Source organism: Anas platyrhynchos, chromosome 5 (genome assembly GCF_047663525.1).
Source record: "Anas platyrhynchos isolate ZD024472 breed Pekin duck chromosome 5, IASCAAS_PekinDuck_T2T, whole genome shotgun sequence".
Lineage (NCBI taxonomy): Eukaryota > Metazoa > Chordata > Aves > Anseriformes > Anatidae > Anas > Anas platyrhynchos.
In genome coordinates this window covers 26,136,822-26,160,246 of record NC_092591.1, presented here as the reverse complement: position 1 = coordinate 26,160,246, position 23,425 = coordinate 26,136,822, and the positions used below count along the sequence as shown (strand labels likewise).

Here is a 23,425-nt window from a genome sequence, read left to right as displayed (position 1 = left end):
CTCCCAAATTTCCCAGTGGCTAGTCTTGAACTGATTCCTTATTTCCTAACATGAGCAAACAAATTTTAAATGGCATGTAATGCCAGCTCTATTTACCAAGTGAGAGACTGAATGCATGTCAAGTTAAAATGGAATAAATCAGCCATTTGAAATCCCCTTGCTACTGATTCCTTACAATGGAGAATGGTGGCAATATACTACCTCATTAGAGACAGCTATTTAAAGAAGAGGGGGAAATAATGCGTATGACTTTGAAGGAGGGTCTCTTGTCCCTGCTATGAATCTTAAACACTGGAAAGGCCAAAACAGTTAAAACAGTAAATGGACTCTTGTAAAGAAGTGTCTAAAGCTGGAGTTAATTATAGATCAAGAACAACTCACATCTCGTTATAATAATTATCCAGGCTTATCTGAGGATTTGTGTTTATTTTTAAATAAGTCTGTGAAGCTTCCTATGTGACTTCATACTTAGCACTTTGACACATGAGCAAAACGTCCCGGAAAAATGTCATCAGTTGATCCTTGATAGTCTGTATACTCTAGCTTACTTCTTTTTTCATTGAGGGCTATGCTGACTCAAACAAGCTAGTGCTTATTATTGGCATTAACAGAGCAGCTCACCACTTCCCCTGTGGTAAGTCGTTCGTAATTTTAAAGCCCATGCATTTACTGATTTAGAGGAACAGATTCACATAGTTAATACCATTCTACTGTGTTTACTACCAAGAACCATCTCACATTTATCTTGTGAACTAATAATCTAAGATAAAAACATTAGCATTTTACCAAGTCTTCTTGTCCATAGTCACTTGGACTACCATGTGGCGGTAGATATTAAGAATGCGTTTACACATATCAGTGTGTTCATCCAGCAGAGTTTTAATTTCATTTGCTGGTTCAAGAAAGAATATGTTTGAAGAATTTATAATAAAAACCTGTAAGTAAAAAAAAAGTAGATGTAATGAGGTCGAAGCACTTTGATGTTTTCAACAGTTTAGCTGATAGTTACAAGGAAATACAACACTCATGATTAACAGAACGGGCTGCATATATACTCAGAAGTATGTACTTAAACACAAGTTAGCTTAATTTGATGATAACGCTACAGTAAAACCAATAAATTAAAAAAATTATCTATAAAACCTATTTGTATATCTTTGTTCTCCTAGATATATGCTACAAAAAATTACACATTTTTTTTGTATTTTAGTATGGTGGACAAAAATATTCCACTAAAGAAGTCCACTGCTTCTTTAAGCACAGAAGTTCCACTGTAAATGAACAACTGACTAGTATAACACACACTAAACTACTTGAAAGAGTCCTTGTACACTCTTTGTGCATCAGCATGACAAAGAGTGTAGTACACTCTGGGAATCTACAGTATTCATCCCATCATGATCAGCGTAGCTTACCAGAAATAGGAAACAGGATACCCTCTCCAAAGTGGTTGCCATCATACCCAGCAGCACAAATATGCATGTACTTTATAATAGCTCATGTGATGCTGCAAATCAGATATGGACTACCTCCTTGGTTCTATGAAATCACATACCAAAATCTTCATACAATTGACAAATGTCAAATACCCAGCAAGCTGATGTGAGGATGAATCCCAGGATGGTTCAAAGGGAGAAAAAAGGACAAGATTTCCAGGAAAAAATATGGCAGCCAAGTAACGTGTAGTGGCACTGGCTTCAGGAACTCTTGGCTTTTTGGTTCCTTTTACAGTGCAAAACTGTGTTCATTGGAAGCCCATACCCACCACTGCTACAGATCTACCACCACCACATGTAATACACTCTCATTAAACAAGACAAATAAGAGTTCTTGCAAGCTATTTGTAGCTCACAACCAAAATTACAGCCACCAAATTCACTTTTCTCATAGGTATATTTACATAATTTATGTAAGTTATTCTTCTATATGGAAAGAAAGCAGCAGAATTTTTTAATGGGTTTTAAAAGTTCCTGTAAGCTGCAGAAAATCTTATGGATGCTACTTAGCTGTCCTCTTCCAAGGTGCAGTGTACCAGGCATATAAAAGCTACTAGGATTAACTGTGCTGTCAAGTTTGAATGTTCACAAGTATTACTTCCTAGATATTTATGTTAGGAAGCCTGCCAGAGTACATGATAGAGTTAAGGGAATTCAAGCATATAAGCCTCTATTCAGAAAGACACTGTTTTCATAATATGCAGAAATGAATGAAAAACATAGTCAAAGCAATTCTTCATGCCATTGACCATCCTTTCTTTGCTCCTTGTGCAGTGCAATGATATTGTATTATGTCAGCATTATGCAGCAACAAGAAAAAAAATAAAAGCAAACATAAAACAACAACAACAACAAAACAAACAGATGCATACACTATTAGACTTTAAATAACTGCGTTCTTAACATAAGTTATTCTCAGTTTTTGTTTTTAATCTGGGTTAAAACATTATGGAGGTTGGGAAATGTATTTTTCTCAGAAGACAATAATTAATGGCGAGTCCATCTATTGTGAGGACAGAAAATAATTATGTCCTCTGGAGTGCTCTTTAATGTAATACCATTTAATGTGACAACATTCTTGGCATGAAAAAGGGTAACACACTGTATATTTTAAAAAAAAGATCTAGCAAAGAGTATTATGACAGTCTGGGTTTGGACTCTATCTGGCGAACAAGCCTTCTTAAGGTTGAACGATTTCAATGTTATTAAATATTAGCAAGTTTTCCACTGACTTCAGTAGACAGTGAATTAGGGCTTTCAGAATGAAAACAATGAAATCAAAGCAGACGTGGACACCTCAGAAGTTACAGGACCTATTACTAAAGTGCTCTTACATTTTAGGAATTTATTAGGAAATATTTATATCACAAGCAGCTCTAGATCTCCAATTTTTGTCTTTCTTAATCCACATGTTTATGAAATCATTGGTTCTACACTTGTAATCTCCCTGTACTGAGAGCTTTGGAGTTTAATGATTAAAAACTATTACTATGCAGTTACAAGTTACTTGCTTCAGCTAATGAACCCCTCCTTGAAGGGCCTAGAAATAAGCCTATGCAAGAATTAAACGGGAAGAAAACTTAAGATAGATGTCTTGGATTCTTCATTCACAGAAAATGGCAAATGTGGTTCTAGGTCCAGAAACCTCTCAAATTCAGACACTGTACTGGGATAGAACGTCTTGATTCTGTTTCCAGCTAAAGATACTTAATGGTCAAATGAACCTCTGTCTAGAAAAACTTCAACATGAAGAGTCTCTCAGACATTTACAGATGCGTGAACTTTAAAAATACATTGCAAATGAACAAAGACTTTTCATTCCTTTCCTAGAAGCACTTCATGCATATTCTATAGTCATGGTATGCAAAGATTATGAAGGTTAAATTGTTATGAAGTTTGAACTAAATAGTCATTTCAGTTACAAAGTTTATTTTTATATAGCAGTGTACAGCATTACAGGAAATCATTCAAGCTACACTAGAAACTTTGAATTCTAATTGGGATGGTAACCCATAATTCAAGTTCACACAATGGAGTAGTAAATAGTAGTAAATATCCACCTGTTTGGCTTAGAATAAATTTTCTTCTGGATAGAAGGCTACAGTCATATACACACCACAATGTAAGTTTGTGTCTGTACATATTATACATAAAATGCACATATTTTCTATGACCATAAATGCATTTCAAAGAACCTCAAATTATATACTTTTGATTATATCTAAAATAATTTACAGAATTTGGAGATGCTTTGAAGGGGCATGGGAATGCCTTTGTAAGAGCATTATGCTATATTCTACTCTTTTACATACTGATATCACACTTTTTACTATTAGGCTGAAAATTAGATAGCAAGTTCATTCCATACCTGCAATACTGACTGCACTCCAGCTCGTACATTTTGCTCTTCAGTATCAATTTCGGACAGTTTATGCAAAGTGTCTTGGTAACAGCCATTTCTTGCCCAGTTTGAATTTCTAACATGACTGGAGTTCATACCTTTTTCCTGAAAAATATTTTGTTCTTAAAATCCCATTGATTTGTTGACAGGTTGTTTTTGTTTTACGTTAAAGGACAAAGGATGTAATAGATAATACATATCACAGATGCATCTTAAAGGCAACATCATGTTTAAAAGTGTTTGTAGCAATTATTTTAAAGTATCTGGACAAAATAATTATGATTTTTTCTTACCCATTTATTTGTATATAATTTTTACATGGCTGAAAGTTGGCATACTGTATTAACCGTATCTTGGAAGTACTTTATAAATCTATATGATTTCTTTAAATTTAAATATCCACATAAATACCTACTGATAATGGAACAAATCGGTAGCATATACATGCAATTTTTAATTACCTTTGTTTCATTCCCCTCAACATGCTGTAAAATTCAACTTAACCACTTATAGTCTGTTGAGAAGGCCAATTGGTCTTGGCCTCAGTCTACTATGCAAAAGATGCACAAATAGTAACCAACAATATTTTACCTCTTCTCTTTCTTTTGCCTTCTCAGATGAATTATGGTCTACAACATTTTCATCGCAATCTACAGCTGTACACTGCATTATTTCTTCAGGTTCTTTCATAAATAATGGCTTATCTTCTTGCTGAATCCATTCCTGATAAACCTTTACCACTTTCCTCATGGCAGCGGCTTCACATATTGGCAACAGAAATGCCTGGGAGTAGAAACAGAAACAAACAAAAGCCCAGTTACATTACTTGAAATCAAGTTGGAACTAAACTACGTGGCTTCAAGCTATAATTAGAACTGAACAGTTTTAAGTACAAATTGTACTTATAAAGTCAAGAAGCATCAAGATAAGTACTAAACTAGTGCTCCGTAATGGCCATGTTCCAAGGCATAAGAGAAAAAACAAACAAACATACAAACTTACAACCATTGTAGGTTCTGAACAAGTAAATTATTCCTGAACCTAAATGTTAGCTCACTTCCTTTATCTGAAATCTGAAAGTGTGTACACAGGCAATGGAGAAAAAGTTTTAACAAAAAAACTTGTCAACAAAGTAAATTGAAAAGTTCACTGCCAAAGAGACAGATATGAGAATCTGTACAGGCAGTTCCCAGAACTGCTGAAATTAAAGCACAAACACTCATCAAAAGCATGCAAAAGAAGTGAGCAGAAGTTTCTACTACAGCACCTTTGATTCAGAGGACTTGGAAGAGTTCTAAATGACAAAATTTCAAGTGTCATACATTACTGGTAGGCATATATCTTATTTTTATCTAGATGAGATTCAGAACAGTAGCCTTAAACAGTAGCTTGACTCCCTGAAAAGATTTCAAAATTATTATTTTTAAAAATAATGCATTTGAGTCAGTGTGATGGCCAATTTCTGCCCTCTTCAGCAGGTTTTATGTACCTGCTGTACTGGTAACAAGTAGTCAGAGATCAGGAACTTTTAACATTAGTCAGGTTTCAACAAACTATAAATGCATTTACCAAAGACCACGATGACCTCACTGTATTAAAAAAAAAAAAAGGAAAAAAAAAAAAAGAAAAAGAACAGATAAACTACATTAACACATAGTTTTATGGAGCCCATGGTGTGAATGTTGAAAACTCACTGACTCCTGTAAGTAGTGCCCACTTGACACAAACAATATGCTCTCTCTCCAGAAATGGATGTGGCATCTGAGTATCAAACTAAAAAGTGCGAAGAAAAAGAAGAAACCCATTAAAATGAAGTGTGAAGAAAAAAAAAAAGAAAGGGCTGTAAATAGATGTATCAATAATTTTGAATCCACATTCAATGCCTCAGGCTCTGTCAACCCAAGTGGCAGTCTAAATTTGGTAACTCTGCTATCTCGTTCAGTAATGCGTCCAAGTTCTTCAACACACAGGATGTGGTTAAGCTTCTGATGGATAAGTTTCAGTGGATATGCTTCTGACATTCACCGCAATCAAAAATAACCCTTTCCTCCAGAAATATTGGAGGTTTTGCATGTTTAGTTTTATGTTGTTTAAAGCAATTAGCATCTTGCACTTCAACTGAAAGTTAGCGTATTTTTCTTTAATTTTATTCAGAAAAACCTCTTCACCTTTTGTTCTGTTCTCAAGGGCATACAGAAAATCTACTTGGTTCCATTTTTCTGCTTTGAGCTCAAAGCTAAGTATCTTTGTATTATAGGAAAGACTCAGTATTCTGGCATATGTTCTTAGTTTAAATTTGTTTAGTAAAGTTTACATCTGAAAAACACTATTTTGAGTACATTTAGCTAACACTTGTGGTTGCAGTAAAGTCAAAAGCAGAATGCTACTTTCTGTAGCCATCTGTCTCACTCTCCTGATGAATGCTGTCAAGGTAAGGGCATTTGACTGCTCCTAAAACAGCTCTTGAACAGCTGCAGACTCCTACAGCAGGTTTATTTTTACTTTTGGTTATGAGCTCTAATAGCTACGGGGTTGATGCATGAAAAGATCAAACGTTATTGTCTATAGGGAATTATAAAGTCCAAGTTAAATGCTCTAAAGCCGGTTAGTAAAGAAATAGAATTAGAAAAATCAGGAATTGGAGATATTCTGATTAAAAGGGAAAAATTCTGATATATTTTCTAATGTTTTAATTTTAAAGGCAAGATGACAAAAAATGAACTCTCATATAATGCTCTGGTTAGCAAATACACTTGAAAAAACTCTGACACGGTATATAGTATAATAGTCAATATTCTTGCGTTCTAAAGCAGGTTCTTTACCTGTCGAAAAATCTCAGTTAGAAAATTAACATTACTTCTTTTAGAAGAAAAGACTTTGCGGACAATTTCAATATCAGTTAAATGTTCTTCATCAATACTGCAGAGGCTTGAAGAACTCGGTTCTCTCTCTGTTAGAGTGCTTGTATTAGAATGAGATTGTTCTGGCTCTGCATTTCTGTCCTGCTTATCAGTGCTGTCATTTTTGCTGTCTTCCCTTGAAGCCATGCTAGCAGCTGCTCTCTGAAACAAAAATTAAAGAGAATTTCCATAACACATTTTAGCAATACAATTTGAACATAAAATTTAAATTACATAAAAGAATTTAAAGGAGTACAAAGAATTAAAAAAAAGACAAGATTCAGCGCATTTCAAAGATTTTTACCTCTACTTGATTAAAACCCAAATGTTTAGAAAATTTATTTATTTTTTTAAAGTACAGCAAATCCTTCTAAACTGAATTCATATGCAGAAAAATTGTTTAGAAATTCCTTTTTCCAATTCTTCATCAGTTATAATTATCAGAGGGCTACATGCTGCTGAGAGTACAATCAAGACAAACACATGAAAAAAGAAAACCTTGCGTATATGATTTTACCTGTATATTCTTTGGCACATTTTCACCTTCCATCCCAGGAATATGAGGTCCTGCATGAGGTTTTGGCTCAAGCCAGAAAGACACCAACCACCGAATGACAATAACACGAGCCTTAATAAAAGGTTCCTTTGTGCAATATATTGCCTCATTGGTTTCAGCATCTTTCTTAACCATTGCGTAGTGTGGCTTTGGTCTCATCTGTGGTATATCTGTAAGGAAGTGCAACATTTTAAAATACATGCAGAGAGAAAACTGCGTGTAAGAAATCTGAAAACCATAACCAATACATGGTGAACGTTCAGAGATTCTGTTTTTTTAACATTTGCTGTTGTACGCATTATCCCAAAATTTGCCTGAATGGCTATGATACAGATAATCCCAAAGCAACAATTTATCTGCGACTCATTTTACAGACATTGAAGAACCATTGTAAATCACATCCTAATACCAAACCCACTGGGAAAACAGATGCAGTTCAGAAGCAATGCATTACATTTTCTAATGCAGCCCTAGGAATCTCTGTCTGCAGCAACCCATAGTTAAGCCACATAGAGATAAGGGTCATCAGTTGTTTACCGACATGGATGCTAACATCTAATTGTGCCTATAAGGCGATAGCTTTAATTCCAAACTGTATTTTAAAAGCAGCTGCAATAAGAAAAGACTCTTTTGGCTCTAAAATAGGTGAAAGATGAGTAATAGGACAGTGAAAAATTCTTCTCCAAGGCCACTTAAGTCTCACAGCTTCATCTAATGCCACATTTGCACCAGGCAATTTTGGTGGATTTCGCTGCCAGAGCAAGAGCACATACAACTTCATGTGATTCAGCTAAAACACAATTCTAACAGTATTAATTCCCATCCTAGATCGCAAGAAACACAATGAACAATGCCCAGTAGGATGACAATCCAGTTCTGAAGGAGCTGGGGTTATTTGGGATTTATAACCTACAACTTGCTTTTCTCCATCCCATGTTCTACACAATGGTTCTGAATAGCGTACACCTTCTGGTTTTCTACTCTTGAAGTGACAAAGATACTGACGGTACCAGTGATATTCCTGCATCTAATACAGAAAAAAACAGAGTGGCAGTTCTTGAAAACCCAACTTGGAAGACATCTGCAGTAAAAGTGTTACAAAAACACAGAGTGGGGAAAGGAGAATAGTTGTTTGATTTTTTTTTTTTTTTAAATGGTGCATAATCTACATTTCTGCAAGGACATACATCGACATCCCAGTGAAACTCCTGGCATGTATCAGCTACCTCAATACTGCAAAAGCCATTTCTGGATTTTGCAGCCCAATACAGAGTATAGAACATTGCTGTAATTATCATCAGTGTGCCAACTTTATTCCTGGTTCTTCAGCGTAGAAGGGCAAGTATGAGATCTGCTCCAATACAAGGATCTGATGAAAGTCTGTCCGAGGACTGAAGATGACATGTGCAGTCAGAACGTACCCTACTGCTGGCATTTCAGTATCACAGCTTTTATATGGGGATACATGCAACCTTCCCCTCCCTCACAAAAGCAAACAACAAAAACACAAAACAGAAGGCATAATGGTCCTGTTCAGATACGGAGAGAGACCGATTGTGCAGAGCAGTATTTCACCACTGTCCCAACTTTTCTACTGTATGCAGCTAAGTAGTGAGGTATGTTCCGTGGTTTTACAATCTTTGAGTAGGCCAGAAGGCAGTTCAAAAATAATTATGCTTGAGATCAAAGAAGACGCAAAGTAGTCACACTGTATAATATAAAGTTGTTTCCCGACTATATCTTCCTAATGCCAGGTCAACAGTTGAGTTTTTTGTGTTGTTTGAGGGGGATCCAGCACAATTTCTGCTGGGTTATGGTGTTACAGTTCAAAAGGACCAAAATCCTTTGCAGCAGCAAAGAAATAATTGCCTAGACAGTAGCTGATTGTCTTATGACAGTCACATACAGCTCAAAGTGTCTGAAGTGAACATAGCCTACTTGCCACCGTGCTGTAAAGGTTTCCCTGCTAACATCACACACGCACATCACACCAGCTAGCACCAGTGTAGAGGATATCCAGGCTGGTATATCTCAGCGTCATTTCAACACACACATACGAAAGGAGTGACAGTCTCATTCTGGTGCTGCTAACAGATGACTGTTTCCAGAACACACTTTAAAATAACATCAACTGCTTCTAATGGAAACATTATTTTAAGAGAAAAAAAGCAGAAAAACTATGTGACTCTTGCATACCAACCACGTAAAATTAAGTTACAAACTCACAGAATACTTTTAAACTGTTTACAAAGGTTTTATTTAATACAAACAAAAAAAAAAACAGTACATTGTTTTCATTCTGTGGAAGACAGCAGCTTAGGAAAAATATTAAAAAAAATAACATCTTACACAGCAGCATAAATAACAGCACAGTAAATAAAAATGAAGTGCCTGGTAGTGCCGTAAAAAAGATGCAAAAACCAGTTCTCTCTGGTATCTATTAGCATTCAGTAGGGTGTGAAGGCTGCAATACTGGCTTTGCAGTAACAGCACCTGGACAGTATTTTCAAAAGGACAACCAGGAGACATGCAGTAAACATGTCCTTGTAGTACACTGTCTCCTTCTGTAGTTTCATGGTATCTTCTCAGAACATCCTCTCTATACACATTTTCTATCAACTGTATTATGTGCTGCAGCTGCTTCTCAAATCTATCTTCCTTCAATTGTTTCTTGTATTTGCACATTTCTGTGAAGGCTCTAGGTGAGGGCACTGACCTAAAAACAAAGTAAAACAGAAGTTTACTAGATTGACTCAAATAACACAGGAGAAAATATTTCCTTTCCCCAATTTTCCATTTTTCCATTCTGCCCTGCCCCGCCAGGGAACTTTGGAAGACATACTCAGGGCAGAGAATGAAAAAGCTAGAAAAAAAACACAGTTGTAACAGTGGACACTTGCAGTTTTGACCATGCTTACTTTGTAAGTCAATAACAAGCTTAACAGAGCCATATGGCAGCCTACTTTTTTTGTTTACCTGTAAATGAAGGAGCTCTTCTAAATGACTTAGAAATGGAACAAATATGTACGTTACAATGATGGAAGTTAGAATTCCCCTGAAGTCTAACTATTGTAACCATAGCTCTTACTAAAGTTTCCAAAGAACATATTACTGAGTCTAAATATATGCTAAAAGACAATCAAAGCAAAACGAATCCATACTCCTGTACTGTACTGCTCTTCTAAGCCTGTGAGATTCATGAAGGAATTTGGAGGAGGCATACTGTTAGCTCCCTGTAACTGGAATGTCCATTACTGTAACTGATACGTGTATCTGTAAAGCTGCCTTAACAACAACAAATCTGCATCCAATATACCATCTCCAGCAAAGCCCCTGTATTAATGCTTGCTTAGTAAAACTACTGTTCTAATTTGTCTCGTGACTTTTCCTAAATTAAGTATTAGGTGAGTAGCATGAAAAAATTTGGTTTTCAGCAGCATGCTCTTTGTCCAGGTTTGCACTGCTTTCTGCCTGAAAGAGCTATCAATAACAGGCAGATACAGGACTGTTTTCAAATAGGGTGGGGAGAAGCATGCCAAAGAAGAATTTCAGAAAGGAGAAAATCCTATCCCACTTACCAATATTTCTGTTGCCTTCATTACTGTTCTTTTCCCCCAGATCCTCAGAATTGCCTCTGACTTTGCACAGTTTAAGGTACTGACAGTAGTTTTGGAGATCTGAGCCCATTTCTTCTTCTTCCCCATTGTCCAGAACAGTAGAAGTTTCTTGTTTATGGTTCACAGAAAGAAAGGACTACAGTAGCACTTCTGTGGAAGATTCCATCAAGACCTCCACGGAATGAAATTGTTTCCACATATGTTGTTCCAGGACCTCAAGTAGAAGTAGGTTTGCTTTCCCAGCATTGCTATCATTCTACTTGTATCCATTTCAACACTGAAACTCTTCAGTATCTTCACACAACTTTTCTTCTACAGTTATACATAACTGGATTTATATTGTTTCTTCTCCCTTAGATGAGAAGGTCCACTGTGTGGCTTTCCCAGGAGAACACCCAGCCCAGGTTTCTGAAATGCTCATCTCTGCAGAAGGCCATAATCCAAATACATGTACATGGACTGGCAGAAAGACAGACCTGTTCAACATTCTTCTGATAGCTTGATTTTAGAAGTTGGAATTGTGGCTGGAGAGATTGCTATTAATCCTTATGAGACACTGCATCAATATGCAAGAAGAACAGTGAGGTACCCAAATTATTCAGGCAACAAAATGGCAGCTGAAAGCCTGAACTGATGATATTGTTTCACAAACAAGAGTCTTCAATTCTGTTGGCTTACAAGAATTTGTGCATGGGTGCACGCAAATGTGAGACAGCAAAATCAGGATATGCAAACAACATCCTAGTTTAAAATGGGCTAAAATCCTCTAAACAAAACTAGTTAGGTTTGCTTAGAATTAAAGAATTCTCTTTATAAAGAATTGTGTCTTTATATGGAAAGACGCATTTTAGCATGATCAGCTTAGAGATGGTGTTAAAACCTCACTTCTTCCTCCTACTGCAAGCTCTTGACAAAAGACAGTTGATACAAAAATGTAACCAACTCTGCCCTGACTGAAGATTTGAGCAAGCATCGTATGATCCAAACACTGTGATTCTGTACAGATAAAGCCAACATCTCCCAAAGAACAACACACTAAACTTCTTATCTCAACAAAATTCTCTTCTGAGCATAACTTGCATCAACAACAGAGACTACATTAAAGAACCATTTTATAACATTTAATTTACCTGATTCAGGTTAATACAGTAAGATTGACTCAAACTAATGAAGTGTTCAGGTGCTTCCACAAATAGAGAATTGAGAACCACAGAACTGAAACCATAACATGTTCTTTCATACGGAACACTTTTGGAGAATATTCTTTACAGGCAATGTGACTCAATCAAAAAACCGCTTTGCCATACCCTTTGTTAGAGGAAATGTAATGATTTTATCAGCTATGTTAACACTTACCAAGTATAGGGTTATATAAGCTGGTCTCCTTACAGATGTTTGGGAAAATAGAAGGCAAGTAGTATTTCTTAAAATTTGAGAACAAAAATGAAAATCCCTTTTCCTGGTTTTCCTTGTTCTTCCATTCTAAACTCTTAACCTTGAAAGCAAAAGAAGAAAACAACTGTTGGATAAAGTAAACATCTAGAAGTAGAAGAGAAAGATAACTGATGAAATTGTTTCTCATTTATTTCTATGGAACAGTATCATATATATTTTAATAAACACTTTTTAAAAGGGTAGAGCAGAAATTAGCTGGTAAATTTCAATGAAGCAAAGACTGTTTCCATTGAAAAGGAACTTAAACACAACAAATATTGAAACCAACAAATCCATCTGCTTTTATGGCCATATTAGGTCAGTCAGGAAGTAAGGTCAAACTAATTGTTTGGTTTTAATAAAACAGTTTTCATATTTCAAAATATTCATAAGAAAAGGACAATTACCCATGCTACTCTGAACATTTGTTTTGACAATTTGTTTTAACACATTTTGACTTAACAATTGTCCTTGTATTCGTTACAATAGGTATTTGGATTCATCTCTGTTCAACATGAAACAACCCAATCTGTCAATTGCAATCAGAAGATACAACTTTAAAGTTGAATTATACAGATCTGCTTTTGGATCATGAGTGCTAAGCCCTCCTCATTACAAAATGTTTTCCGATTGAAAAGCATAAATTCTCAATAATAAACTCAATATCCAGTTTCTGGTTTTGTCCTGGAGAATGCATCTGCCTGCAGAGTTGTGTAAAGTCTACTACAAATAATTTAAAGGAAGTTTTCAGGAAAGCATCTTCCCCAAACACACCCTATTCCTTCCTCCAAGTCCACAGTTTTATTAATGATATATTTTCATGACAATAAGCCTGGAACACACATACATACACACATCCCAAAGAAGTCAACAGACTAACATGTAAAAACTAGTACCCTGAAGTCCTTTTAGCAGCATTAATACCAAAAAAGTAACTATTAACCTTGAAATTTTCAGTACTTCTAAAAAAAATTAGCAAAAGATGCTAGCATTCACACAGCAAATAAGTTCTGTGACACTTGTCTGAACAACATCTAAATTTAGATAAACTGCTACCAATTTACTAGAGAGAGGACAGTTGTCTTCAAGAATGTAAGAGGGTAATTTTAGTCAAAGTTAACAGTCATCGTTAAGCTACAGACCACAAGTATGATGGCCTCTATTCAAGCTGGGAGATGCTGGAAGCAACTAAATGAGGCTGCTAATTATTCCAGCACTGCAGGTTCACAGAGGAAGACAGATAAACAGAAGTCATGAAATGTTATATTCTATTTTGACAGCATCTGTGCCACTATCCAGCCACTTTAGCATAACCTATAAAAGCATGAAGAAGAACTTCTAGATACCTCTCCCATTGGGTTCTGCTGTACAAGTCTGACCCAAAAGGTCAGTGCCCTGGAACACCTACAGACTGTCATACAGCCAAGCTGTTTGCTGAGCATAACAGCAGAGCAGGCTTTGAAGCGGTGTGCTAACTGGCCAGAAAATTAATTATATACTAATAGCTTAGCCAAACAGCTTTCATTAGAAGCTCCTGCCATGCCCTGTCTTAGGCATCTGAAATACTGATGGAGATCATGGAAGTGTTAAAGTACAAAGGGGAAGACACAGTGCGAGGTAATAAGAGACACTCGAGTTTCTTGCTGTGGACTAGATACTTACTCAAGTCTTCATTTTCTGTCCACAGTTTAGTTCTACAACCTGCCTTCTAGGTAGCTTGGGACATGTAAGATCTTATTACCTAGTTTTCACAAAGCAATGCCACTCAATGAGTATTATCTCATCAGTGCAGTTACTTTCAAGCAGAGCTTAAGTCATAAGCTTTTGTCAGATCTGAAGCAATCCAAATATTTATTGCTTCCCACTGCTTCTATCTCAAAAAGGTTCACTTGCTCAGCTGTACCAGTAATCCCAACCTGTGTAGCATACTGTATTACACCTAGGTTTATAGATCTCCTAGAACTAAAGCTGCAGAAAGTACTGTTAAGATAGCTACAAGTCACTACTCGATTCTCACAAGATCTGGGCAGTAAATACCTCGTTGATCAGAAAAAGAAACAATCGCTTGCTGGAAAGCCATAACCTCCGTATCATACTCTCAACACACCCTAGAGTATTTCTAATAACTAGAACTTTCCAGTAGCTAAGAGTTTCCATTAGAGAATGGAGAAGATATACATATAATCTCATGTAACAGCATCAGTTCTGGAAAGAGATAGAAGAAAAATATGATGCTGAGCACAGACACACTGTCTGTCCCAGTTTTACAGATCACTGTGCCTGACAACCTATTTCCATTTGGTTTTGCCAGCTAGCCTGAGGAAAGAGGCCAGCAAAAGTTTGCTCGGACTTGTTAAAACACCCTTATCACAAAAATCCAGTACTTTCAGTTAGAAGTTTCCCCTTTTTTTTCTCCAGTTTGAAAAGCAAAATCCCTGAGCATCAAGAAGCCTACACAATAAGGAAGGGCCTAGTTGATCCTTTCACTGCTTGAAGACAACATGGTGAGGAGACAGAAATGCAAAGAGCTGGAATCTGCATTTCTTGCAATGACTGACAAGCATGTTCTTTTTCCCTCCCTGCTGCAATCTGATGCAGGACCCTGTGGTGAAAGGCCAGTTCACAAGCCAAATGAGGTTCTTCTAAGAGACTTGGATTTTTTATGAAGGACTTGGTGGTGTGGGGTAGGATGTTTAAACCGTTTTTATATATACTTGCCATATATGGAGTGCTAGCAGCAAATTTTTACCTTGTAATGAACAAACATATTAGTTATTTCATATTTATTTGTTTGAAAACATAGAACATACCTGAATTACAATGTATTTCAAAAGCGCTTCTAAGAAATAGCTTGTTAAATCTTCTTGTCCTTTATCGCCTGATTGTGGAGGAACAAGTGGAGTGATTTCCTCTATAGTCACTTGAGCTATTAAAAAAAAAGATCAGGTCTACATTTATGCCACTTCTTTCCATACATAAATATCTACCAAGTAACCAAAGTACATGTGTACAGACACACCTACAGGCAAAACAAACCACTCACACAAACCACTCACACATTAATGAAATTTAATAAGTTTGAGCTAAAGTAAGAAACTAGTTCTATACTGGTTTATATCTAAAAATACAGAAGATAAATTCTCCCTATGCAGAAATCCACCTGCTAAAACCAAATTTTTCCAAAAGGCTTTATCAATTTATTATTTGCATAAATTCCAGAAGAGAGAGTAATGTTTGTATTTTACAAAAACTAAACCTTTTTATCTTTCATTATTTTCTTTATTCAGCAATTCATCAGTTAATTTGCATAAAGTTTTAGCTTTATACTTCCTTTGTGTCTGAAGTGAAGCTAGATAAGTATTTTACTCTTGATCCTGCAGTTCGATATTTGCATTACACCCTTTGTACTCTGCAATTCTATGCTGCCTACATCCTGTTTAAATTTGTTCCTCCTTTCCCACTGTGGAGACATACACATGATAACTCCAAAACAGGGCTTAATCCAGCAACTTTTTACAAAAATCTGTAGAGCTGAAATTCAGCAGCTAGCATCGGCTTTTTTCAATAAACTTAATTAGCAATGAAGGAGACACTGTTTGCTTCTATAAGCAATGCTTGCATCAGCTCTAAAACACTGGGTGGAACCAGTGGAAAAATGCAACAGCGTTTTCTGCTCAGAAGAAAGAGTTGTTAGCTTCTTATTTGCATTTGTGTGAATGCACAGTTTGCACTTGATAACCAAATTCCAATTCATCAATAAGCCTGAAATCCTAATAACAGGTACACGTATCGAGTTCGGAAGCAAGGTTCCCCAAAGCTACAAGTGTCTGACACTGCTAGAGTGAACAAAGGAAAAATTGTCATAAAAAAAAAAAAAAAAAAGAAAAATACTCTGATTACTCAATATTGATCACTCAATTATATTGGCATTAAAAAAAGTGTAACAAGCTTATCTCAGAATGCTGACACCTTTCCAATGGTGTAGGCCTTTCTGACCTCGTGTTTTGCAATTTAAAAAGGTGACATTTAGGGGGAAAACTCCTTCAGAGCCATAAGAATATTGCAGATTTAATTGCCTGGTCGTACACAGACACAGTGGGAAGATCAACTGTTTGGTTTCACATGTTGCCCTAACAATTGCTTATTGTCTTGAAAGCCATAGCAGAAACTGTTTTTTTCTAACCCTCTAGAATAAAGCCAAAGCAAGTGTAACAGTTCAGCATAAGCAGAACATGCCTATGAAAGTTTTCAGTAGATGCAACATCTGCTTGTAATTTTTAAAAATAAATTAAATCGGTCAATTTATTTTCACCCACCATGTGCTGAGCTACCATTGCCACATGTTTAAAGAAAAGCCAGCAAAAACAAAAAAGGACAGTGTCAATATTCAATAAGACCTCAAACAATCAAGAAACAGACTAATAGATCCATAATCTTCCTGGCTACAAACACTGCTTCAACTTTCCTGCTCTGTGCTTAGAATTCAATTATATGAAGAACTGAGTAATGTTATCAAATTACTTACTTTCTTGAACATTAAGAGGAGGGTTAATAAGATTATCTAGTGTTCGGGGACCATATTCAGATTGTGGTGATGAAAATCCAGGAATTAAGCAAGAAAACATCCATAATTGTTCTCTACTACAGTTGTTTTGAAGTGCTTGCAGCCACAGTAGAAAGAGACGTACGCCCTCTCGACGTATCTTAAAAAAGAAAATGGAACGAGTTAGTTTGGCCAAAAGCACTTTGACATGTCCTGGAAGCAGAAGAAGAAAGGGAAGGGTGGAAAATTTGAGTGTAGACAGACAGTATGGCCACCAGCAGAGTCAAGCTAGCACATCTGCAAGTCCTTGATAAAAATGCAAGGACAACCCTGGCATCTTGGCACTGCTGTTCGTCCCACAGAATCTTTCATAGGGCTTTCCCTGAAAGAAGAGGAAGAAAACCAACATGCATCTAGACATTTGCTTGAATACAGTAGTGCAAGATGCCATCTGAATTTTTCAGAAAATACAAATCCTTCATAAGATTTTTAAATATGTTTGTGATTTAAAACAGCAAAATGAGCTTTTTTTTTCCCCCCCAGCAGGACTCCTTCTACCCTTTTTCATTCCTTCTTCAAGGAAGGTGATGGAATCCTAGAGCAGTCCACTCCTCATTCTCACACTGGAAAATTTCAGCACCAACCAAGCCTGCAGATGGTTTACAGAGAAATAGCAACAAACGACTGTGCCACACCAAAACTACATGGGTAACTTTTGTCTCATGGTCAACTGTTATTACACTACCCATTAGTCTCTTTGACCTAAATAATCTTCCACTTTTAAGACAATCTCAGCTCTAAAGAACAGTTTCTTTGCCCCAACAACGAATGATAAAGGCTTACTTCTGCTGTAGTACAAAATCTTACAACCACTTGCACAAATTCTTAGATTGTCTACTCTATACAAGCACATTACTACTGTGAGTAGTTCTACTGAAGTAAGGATAATGATTAAAAGTCATTACTTTATGACACACAAGTCATGACCTCACTCCTATGATTTTACCATAAAATTAACCCTTATACTCTTACTTGTATTTTTAAACATTTTAGACAAAATTAATCAGTATATAACTTTTTCAAATACCTTTAATGAATTTCCAGTATGAAGAAGCTTCTTTAAAATCAACCCTGAAAAAAAAAAAAAAACAACAAAATTTTGTTGTCGTTCTTTGTCAAGCAAGATGTCAGAGTTCTCGGTCAGACTTGATAATATCTTTTAAACAAGTCCTTGGCAATCTCCAGTTTAATCTTGGTGAACTTTTTATCTTCAGGCAATTCTCTCAATGCCAGAAGAAAAAAAAAAAAGATCACCTTTCATACTTTCCTTATAAGCCATAACATCTTTCCCAAAAGACTTTTTGGGAGGTATACATTAAACATGAATGGGTAACTAATATTATACTCATCAATGTTCTTTCTCAACAGCCCAACTTTCTTTGTACCTAGAAGAGCATCTTACTACACTGTTGATTTTTGTTGTTGTTTCATTCCACACATACACACCCTGCCTCTTTTTTTCCTCCCCCCTTATCTTGCTACTCTTTCAAGACTTTAATCCTTGTTAGGGCACTTAAAGGTTTATGAGAAAAGTAGTGCAAACTAAGAAAAGAGTAGTGTGAAACAGCTACTAATAAAAAACAAAATTAAAAAAGGAAAAAAGAAAATTAACTTACCAATACTGTGAAATTGCCATCTCTGATGAATCCTTTCTGGAAGGAGTTGCAAAATTTTCTACAAAAAAAAAAAAAAATAAAAAATGGAACATTACAGATATCACAAACAGAAGGCCAAGAAGCACTCTTACAAAGGCCACAGATCAGAAGCTGATGGGTTATTTTAGAAAGTTTCTGCACTGCTGTCTTTAAAAGCATTATTGTCCTTTCAAGATAATTCCCTTCCTAAAGTTAAGAAGCCCACAGGCTCTAATAGACTATTTAGCAAGTCCTGTAGACTTCAGATGTTACTGCAGTTTATATGGCTTCACTGCCTCTGCTGGATATTACTTCTTGCAGCACAGGGAGTATTCCCCATTCACAACAGGCTCTATTAGGCGAATTTCACCTTCACAGTGGCTTAAGCAAGGATGTTCAGCTGCAAACTTGTCTCTGTGGCACTGGCAAATATTTGCTTCACTCTTGTCAACAGCAAGGTAAAGAGCTCCAGCAAAATAACGATGGACAGAGGTGGGGCAATAATAATCTTAACACCTCTGCAGCCAGATTAGTGGAATACCATCTTTCAAATAGTAAGAAATAGAACAGAGACAAAGGCAGTTCAAAATCTATTACACAGTGCTTAAATATTTATGTCCGAAGCATGAACAGTTTGTAAACAAACTGATTTCCCAAAGGGATTAGTAGCCCTGTCCCTCTAAAGCCTGTACAATTGCTCCCAAAGCACAGGTCACCTAATACGCTTTTATGCAGGATCCAGGGAACAAATAAGCTAGCTCTCTTCAGGTTCACTCTCCTTTTAACAGCTAACCCCACAGTTTTAAGCACCAACGTACATTACTCAAAAAAAAAAAAAAAAGCCTCTTGAATCTGTGTTCAACACTGCAATGAGCATTCAGCAGCTTTCAATTATCATAATCAAATTCATGATCAGAAACCTCAATCAAAAAATCACATTAAGTTATTTCTAAATTATGATCTCTGATCTGAAATGATCTGATTTTATTGAGTTAGAATCTAAACCATCTTAATGAAGTCAGGCTATGTTTTTGGTAAGGATATTGTGAAGTGTTATTTTCAAATCATAAAACATTCCAAGAATAAAAGGGACCTATAAAAACTCCCTCTGCAGCAGCAATCTAATTATGAGAACAAACTCAAGGACAACAAGCAATCAAAAAACAAAAGATCAAGAGTAATTAGAGATCACTTTTATAAGAATTTCAAAGTGTACGATACATGGAGAGTGGGAGAGGAACACCACCACAAAAACAAACTTGGGAACTATCCACAAATGTAGAAAACATGTTTCTTCCTTTAAGACACCTTCCTGAAACAGCACAAGTCAAATTCTTTTTCTTTTTACATTAACCACATACATTCAACGCTAAGCAAAAGGGAATGCAGTTAAGCATAAAGCATATTTCTATGTGACTACAGTATAGCTATACTGTTACATTCAACAGGACTAAATTCTAAGTCAAAAAAAATCAGGAATATTCAAATTATCTTACCTCAAAAATAAAAAGAATAGAATCTAATTCTTCTCTCTGAGACTTGTGACCTAGATGCAATTAAAAATAAATACAAGATACCAAAACAAGATTTAAGGAACACTGAAAGAGATCGTTAAATATATAAAACGAAGACATTCATTTCTACAATGTAAGAATTACTTTGTATTCATTCTGCAAATAACAAGCATAAGTATATTTTGATTTGTTATGATTTAAAACATGTACAGTTTATATAACTTTTTATTATAGCATCAGCAGCTAGCAGAGATTAAGTTAGCTTTGCTTCGCAAGATAGCGTGTTTCCGTAATTCTGCAGACCACCAGAAGCCTAATAACTTAATAATCTTCCTTTTGCAAAACTGAAAACAGCCAGAGAATGAACTCTCCTTCCTCAATCCACAGTGTGCATCTTTAGTTGCTCTGCCTTTATTTGCCATGTTAGCGTTTAAACATATTTCTGCATACCTAATGCAATTTGTGATCAGAGAAATGCAAAGACATAAAAAGGCATTCTATTTGAAATACCCACCTTTTTGTTTAAGACCTACTTCAATAGTCACAAAGTTTTCAAAGAACACATAATATATATGTGAGAAATGTACGTCGAAAAACTGTTTGAGATCAATTGATTCCGCATTGTCTGAAAAATAGAACAGAAGATCATTTTCATTTTTCTTCAGTCACCCACAATATAGTTTTATCCAATAGTAATAATAGGAGATATTTAAAACAAAAAGTAATTAATATTGCTAAAGAAGTCCTTGAAGTTTTCATTCTTTTAAACAGAAGCCAAATGAAATTCCACATGGCATGCCATAAGTGCCTTGCAAACTTCAAAATGGGGAACAGCATCTTGCATGACTGGAACACCTGCAAACCCCTGTGATGAACCAGAATTCCACCAAGACTACCACTGTACTTATGAACACTTGTGTGGAAATCCTCAAAGAAATACAGTCATTTATCTAGATTAATTTTAAACCCACATTCCAACTAATTCTTTCATACCAATACACTCACTGAACCACACTCCCTGCTCTGATATTTAACTGTGAAAAACTAGAAAAACTAGGTGGTAGAAGAACTGCATGGAAACACACAGGAACAGGGAGGCAGTTTAAATATTTTAAACAGTATTTACAGTGCTGCCAATTCAATTATATCACAAATCTTGCCACAACATTTTCTAATACACATTCAATTTCTGCAGTACCCCGGCATTCTTACACTGTCTTTCACAGTCAGCGTGGTGGACCCAGAGTGCTCTTGGAGAAGATAGTGCTATATTAAAAACTAAGATCAACTCTTCAAGCTAGCACTAAACTTTGCAGTCCAGGTAGGTAAGCGTGTTCCCAACCATATACAGGACTACCAGACCTCCAGTGTTGCAGATCTCTTGCAGACTGTTCACAGATCAGCAGCTGAACCGCTAGTAGTTTAGAGTCTGCAGTATTACAGGACAACAAAAAACATTCCCCTCTTTAAACGAAACGGCCCATGATTTGCAGGAGGTCAGGGCAAGGAACTTTTAATCACAACAGTTCTTAATTTCTGGAGATTCCTAAACTCTTTAGGAAACAAACTAAAGGCTTGCCTAGATAACCAGCTCAACAGTGAATCTTCATTATCTGTATCACCATCACTGCAGTGACACTTTCACATGTATAACTGGCACTATGGAAAAGCCCTGTGTCTTCACAGAGCTCTGCTCTACAGGAATTTCAGAGGACACTCCATTTTAGTTTGTAATTATCTATTTAATACCACGTGGTGTCAGTTACCTCAGAAAAGAGATAAAGGAGCACTGCTAGACCTAGACCTACAGTATTACCACTGACAGCTGATTAGCACTGAAAGCACACCTCCAGAACAGCCACAGCTCAGAAGAGTAGGGTGCAAGTCAAAAGGTCCTTAACTTTGCAGCTTTTCTAGCAAATGAAATTCACTCTTTTCTTCCTAAGATCCCAAACAATAATATAAACAAAAGGAAGTTTTTGGAATTCAGTTAACCATGGAGTGTTTGCAATAAGTTCTATTGCTTCAGAATGCAAGGAAATAAAAATAGAGCATTTTGAATGGGAATTTTCTCCTGTCATTACCTGAAAATAACACATTTTCTGTTAATGCAGAAAATTGGCTTTCCTTTTAAAGAAGGGAAAACACGCTTCTTGGTCTGAAAGGGCACTGTTTGCCACCTAAAGTAAAGGACAGCTTCTGCTTACCATCAAACAACACACTTAGAGAACTACTAAGTTACTGATCCAGAAACTTGGGACTTAAGCACAGCTGGACTGAGAACCTCTGCAAGAAGGAGGAGTAGGAAGAAAAAAAAACAAACAGATACAGCACAGAAATAGCGACACAGATTCTGGAAGATTTTGGTCTGGAAGTCACCTAGCGTGGCCACCTGAGCAGATGGTTCCATTTCACTGCTGCCCCTGTGCTCAGCACAACCCACAGCTGCAACAGGCACAAAGAGATTACTGTTCTCCTTGATGACTTTACCAAAAACGCATCCCTTGCTCACCATTTGGATTTACCTGACTTCCAGCTATACACTGTTGTGCTTTTTTCCATTAAGAATCTGATCATTTTCGCCAATGAAAGTATTTCAAAAACTTTCAGTTCACCTTTATCCTTGTGTTCAACCAAAAGATACAGCTTTTCAATCCTCTCACCTTAAACCATTTTCTTCAACCCAAAGCCATTTATTTGTCTCTTCTCTATGCTCCCCTGAAGTATAACGAATCCTATGCAGAGAGGTAAAAACCATTTCCTCTACAAGAAGCTCGTGCATGCCCCTTTCACACAGCCCTGAACTGGGAATTTGCAGGAAGTTGCTTGTCTGCTTTGGCTCCTTTAATTTTCCTGCCTTCCTAGGAGAGATGTAGCCTTTTTGCATGAAGTACAATTACACAGAAACAGACTTGCCTCCTTAGCTTACAATTTATTTATTTTTAAACAAAAGAACTTTGTATCCTCTTACCACAGCTTCATGCAACTGACACAAACTAATGTGTTCCTTGTGTTCTTGGTACTCTTGCCCAGATGGAAAAGAAAAAGGACTCAAAAATAGATCTGGCACCACTTAGAATAGTTCAAAAAGTTTCCCAGAACAGGAGAGGGAAAAATGGGGCAATATATTTTACTGTACTCCAAGAACATAAAAAACAAACATTGAACTGTACAAAAATAGTTCCAATACACTAAAATTCAAATTTCCAGCATTATTTACAGAAGTTTTGCCAAGAAAATGTACTTTTCTTCACGTTTCCCAATAGCAAT

The 23,425-nt window shown here is 36.3% G+C and overlaps 1 protein-coding gene across 19 annotated transcripts in view; it reads right to left on the bottom strand.

The window, feature by feature from the left end:
* RALGAPA1 (Ral GTPase activating protein catalytic subunit alpha 1) overlaps positions 1-23,425 on the bottom strand; it is a 127,801-nt gene that overhangs the window by 95,825 nt on the left and 8,551 nt on the right. For all 19 annotated transcript variants that reach the window (XM_038180773.2, XM_027459327.3, XM_027459330.3 and 16 more), the window contains exons 2-13: positions 20,670-20,780; positions 20,138-20,187; positions 18,624-18,681; positions 18,035-18,078; positions 16,930-17,107; positions 15,215-15,330; positions 12,327-12,465; positions 7,315-7,523; positions 6,720-6,959; positions 4,489-4,680; positions 3,865-4,002; positions 787-935 (exon numbers count right to left, since the gene is read on the bottom strand). In XM_038180773.2, coding sequence (XP_038036701.1) covers positions 787-935; positions 3,865-4,002; positions 4,489-4,680; positions 6,720-6,959; positions 7,315-7,523; positions 12,327-12,465; positions 15,215-15,330; positions 16,930-17,107; positions 18,035-18,078; positions 18,624-18,681; positions 20,138-20,187; positions 20,670-20,780 — 1,624 coding nt within the window. The remainder of the gene's footprint in view (positions 1-786; positions 936-3,864; positions 4,003-4,488; positions 4,681-6,719; positions 6,960-7,314; positions 7,524-12,326; positions 12,466-15,214; positions 15,331-16,929; positions 17,108-18,034; positions 18,079-18,623; positions 18,682-20,137; positions 20,188-20,669; positions 20,781-23,425) is intronic.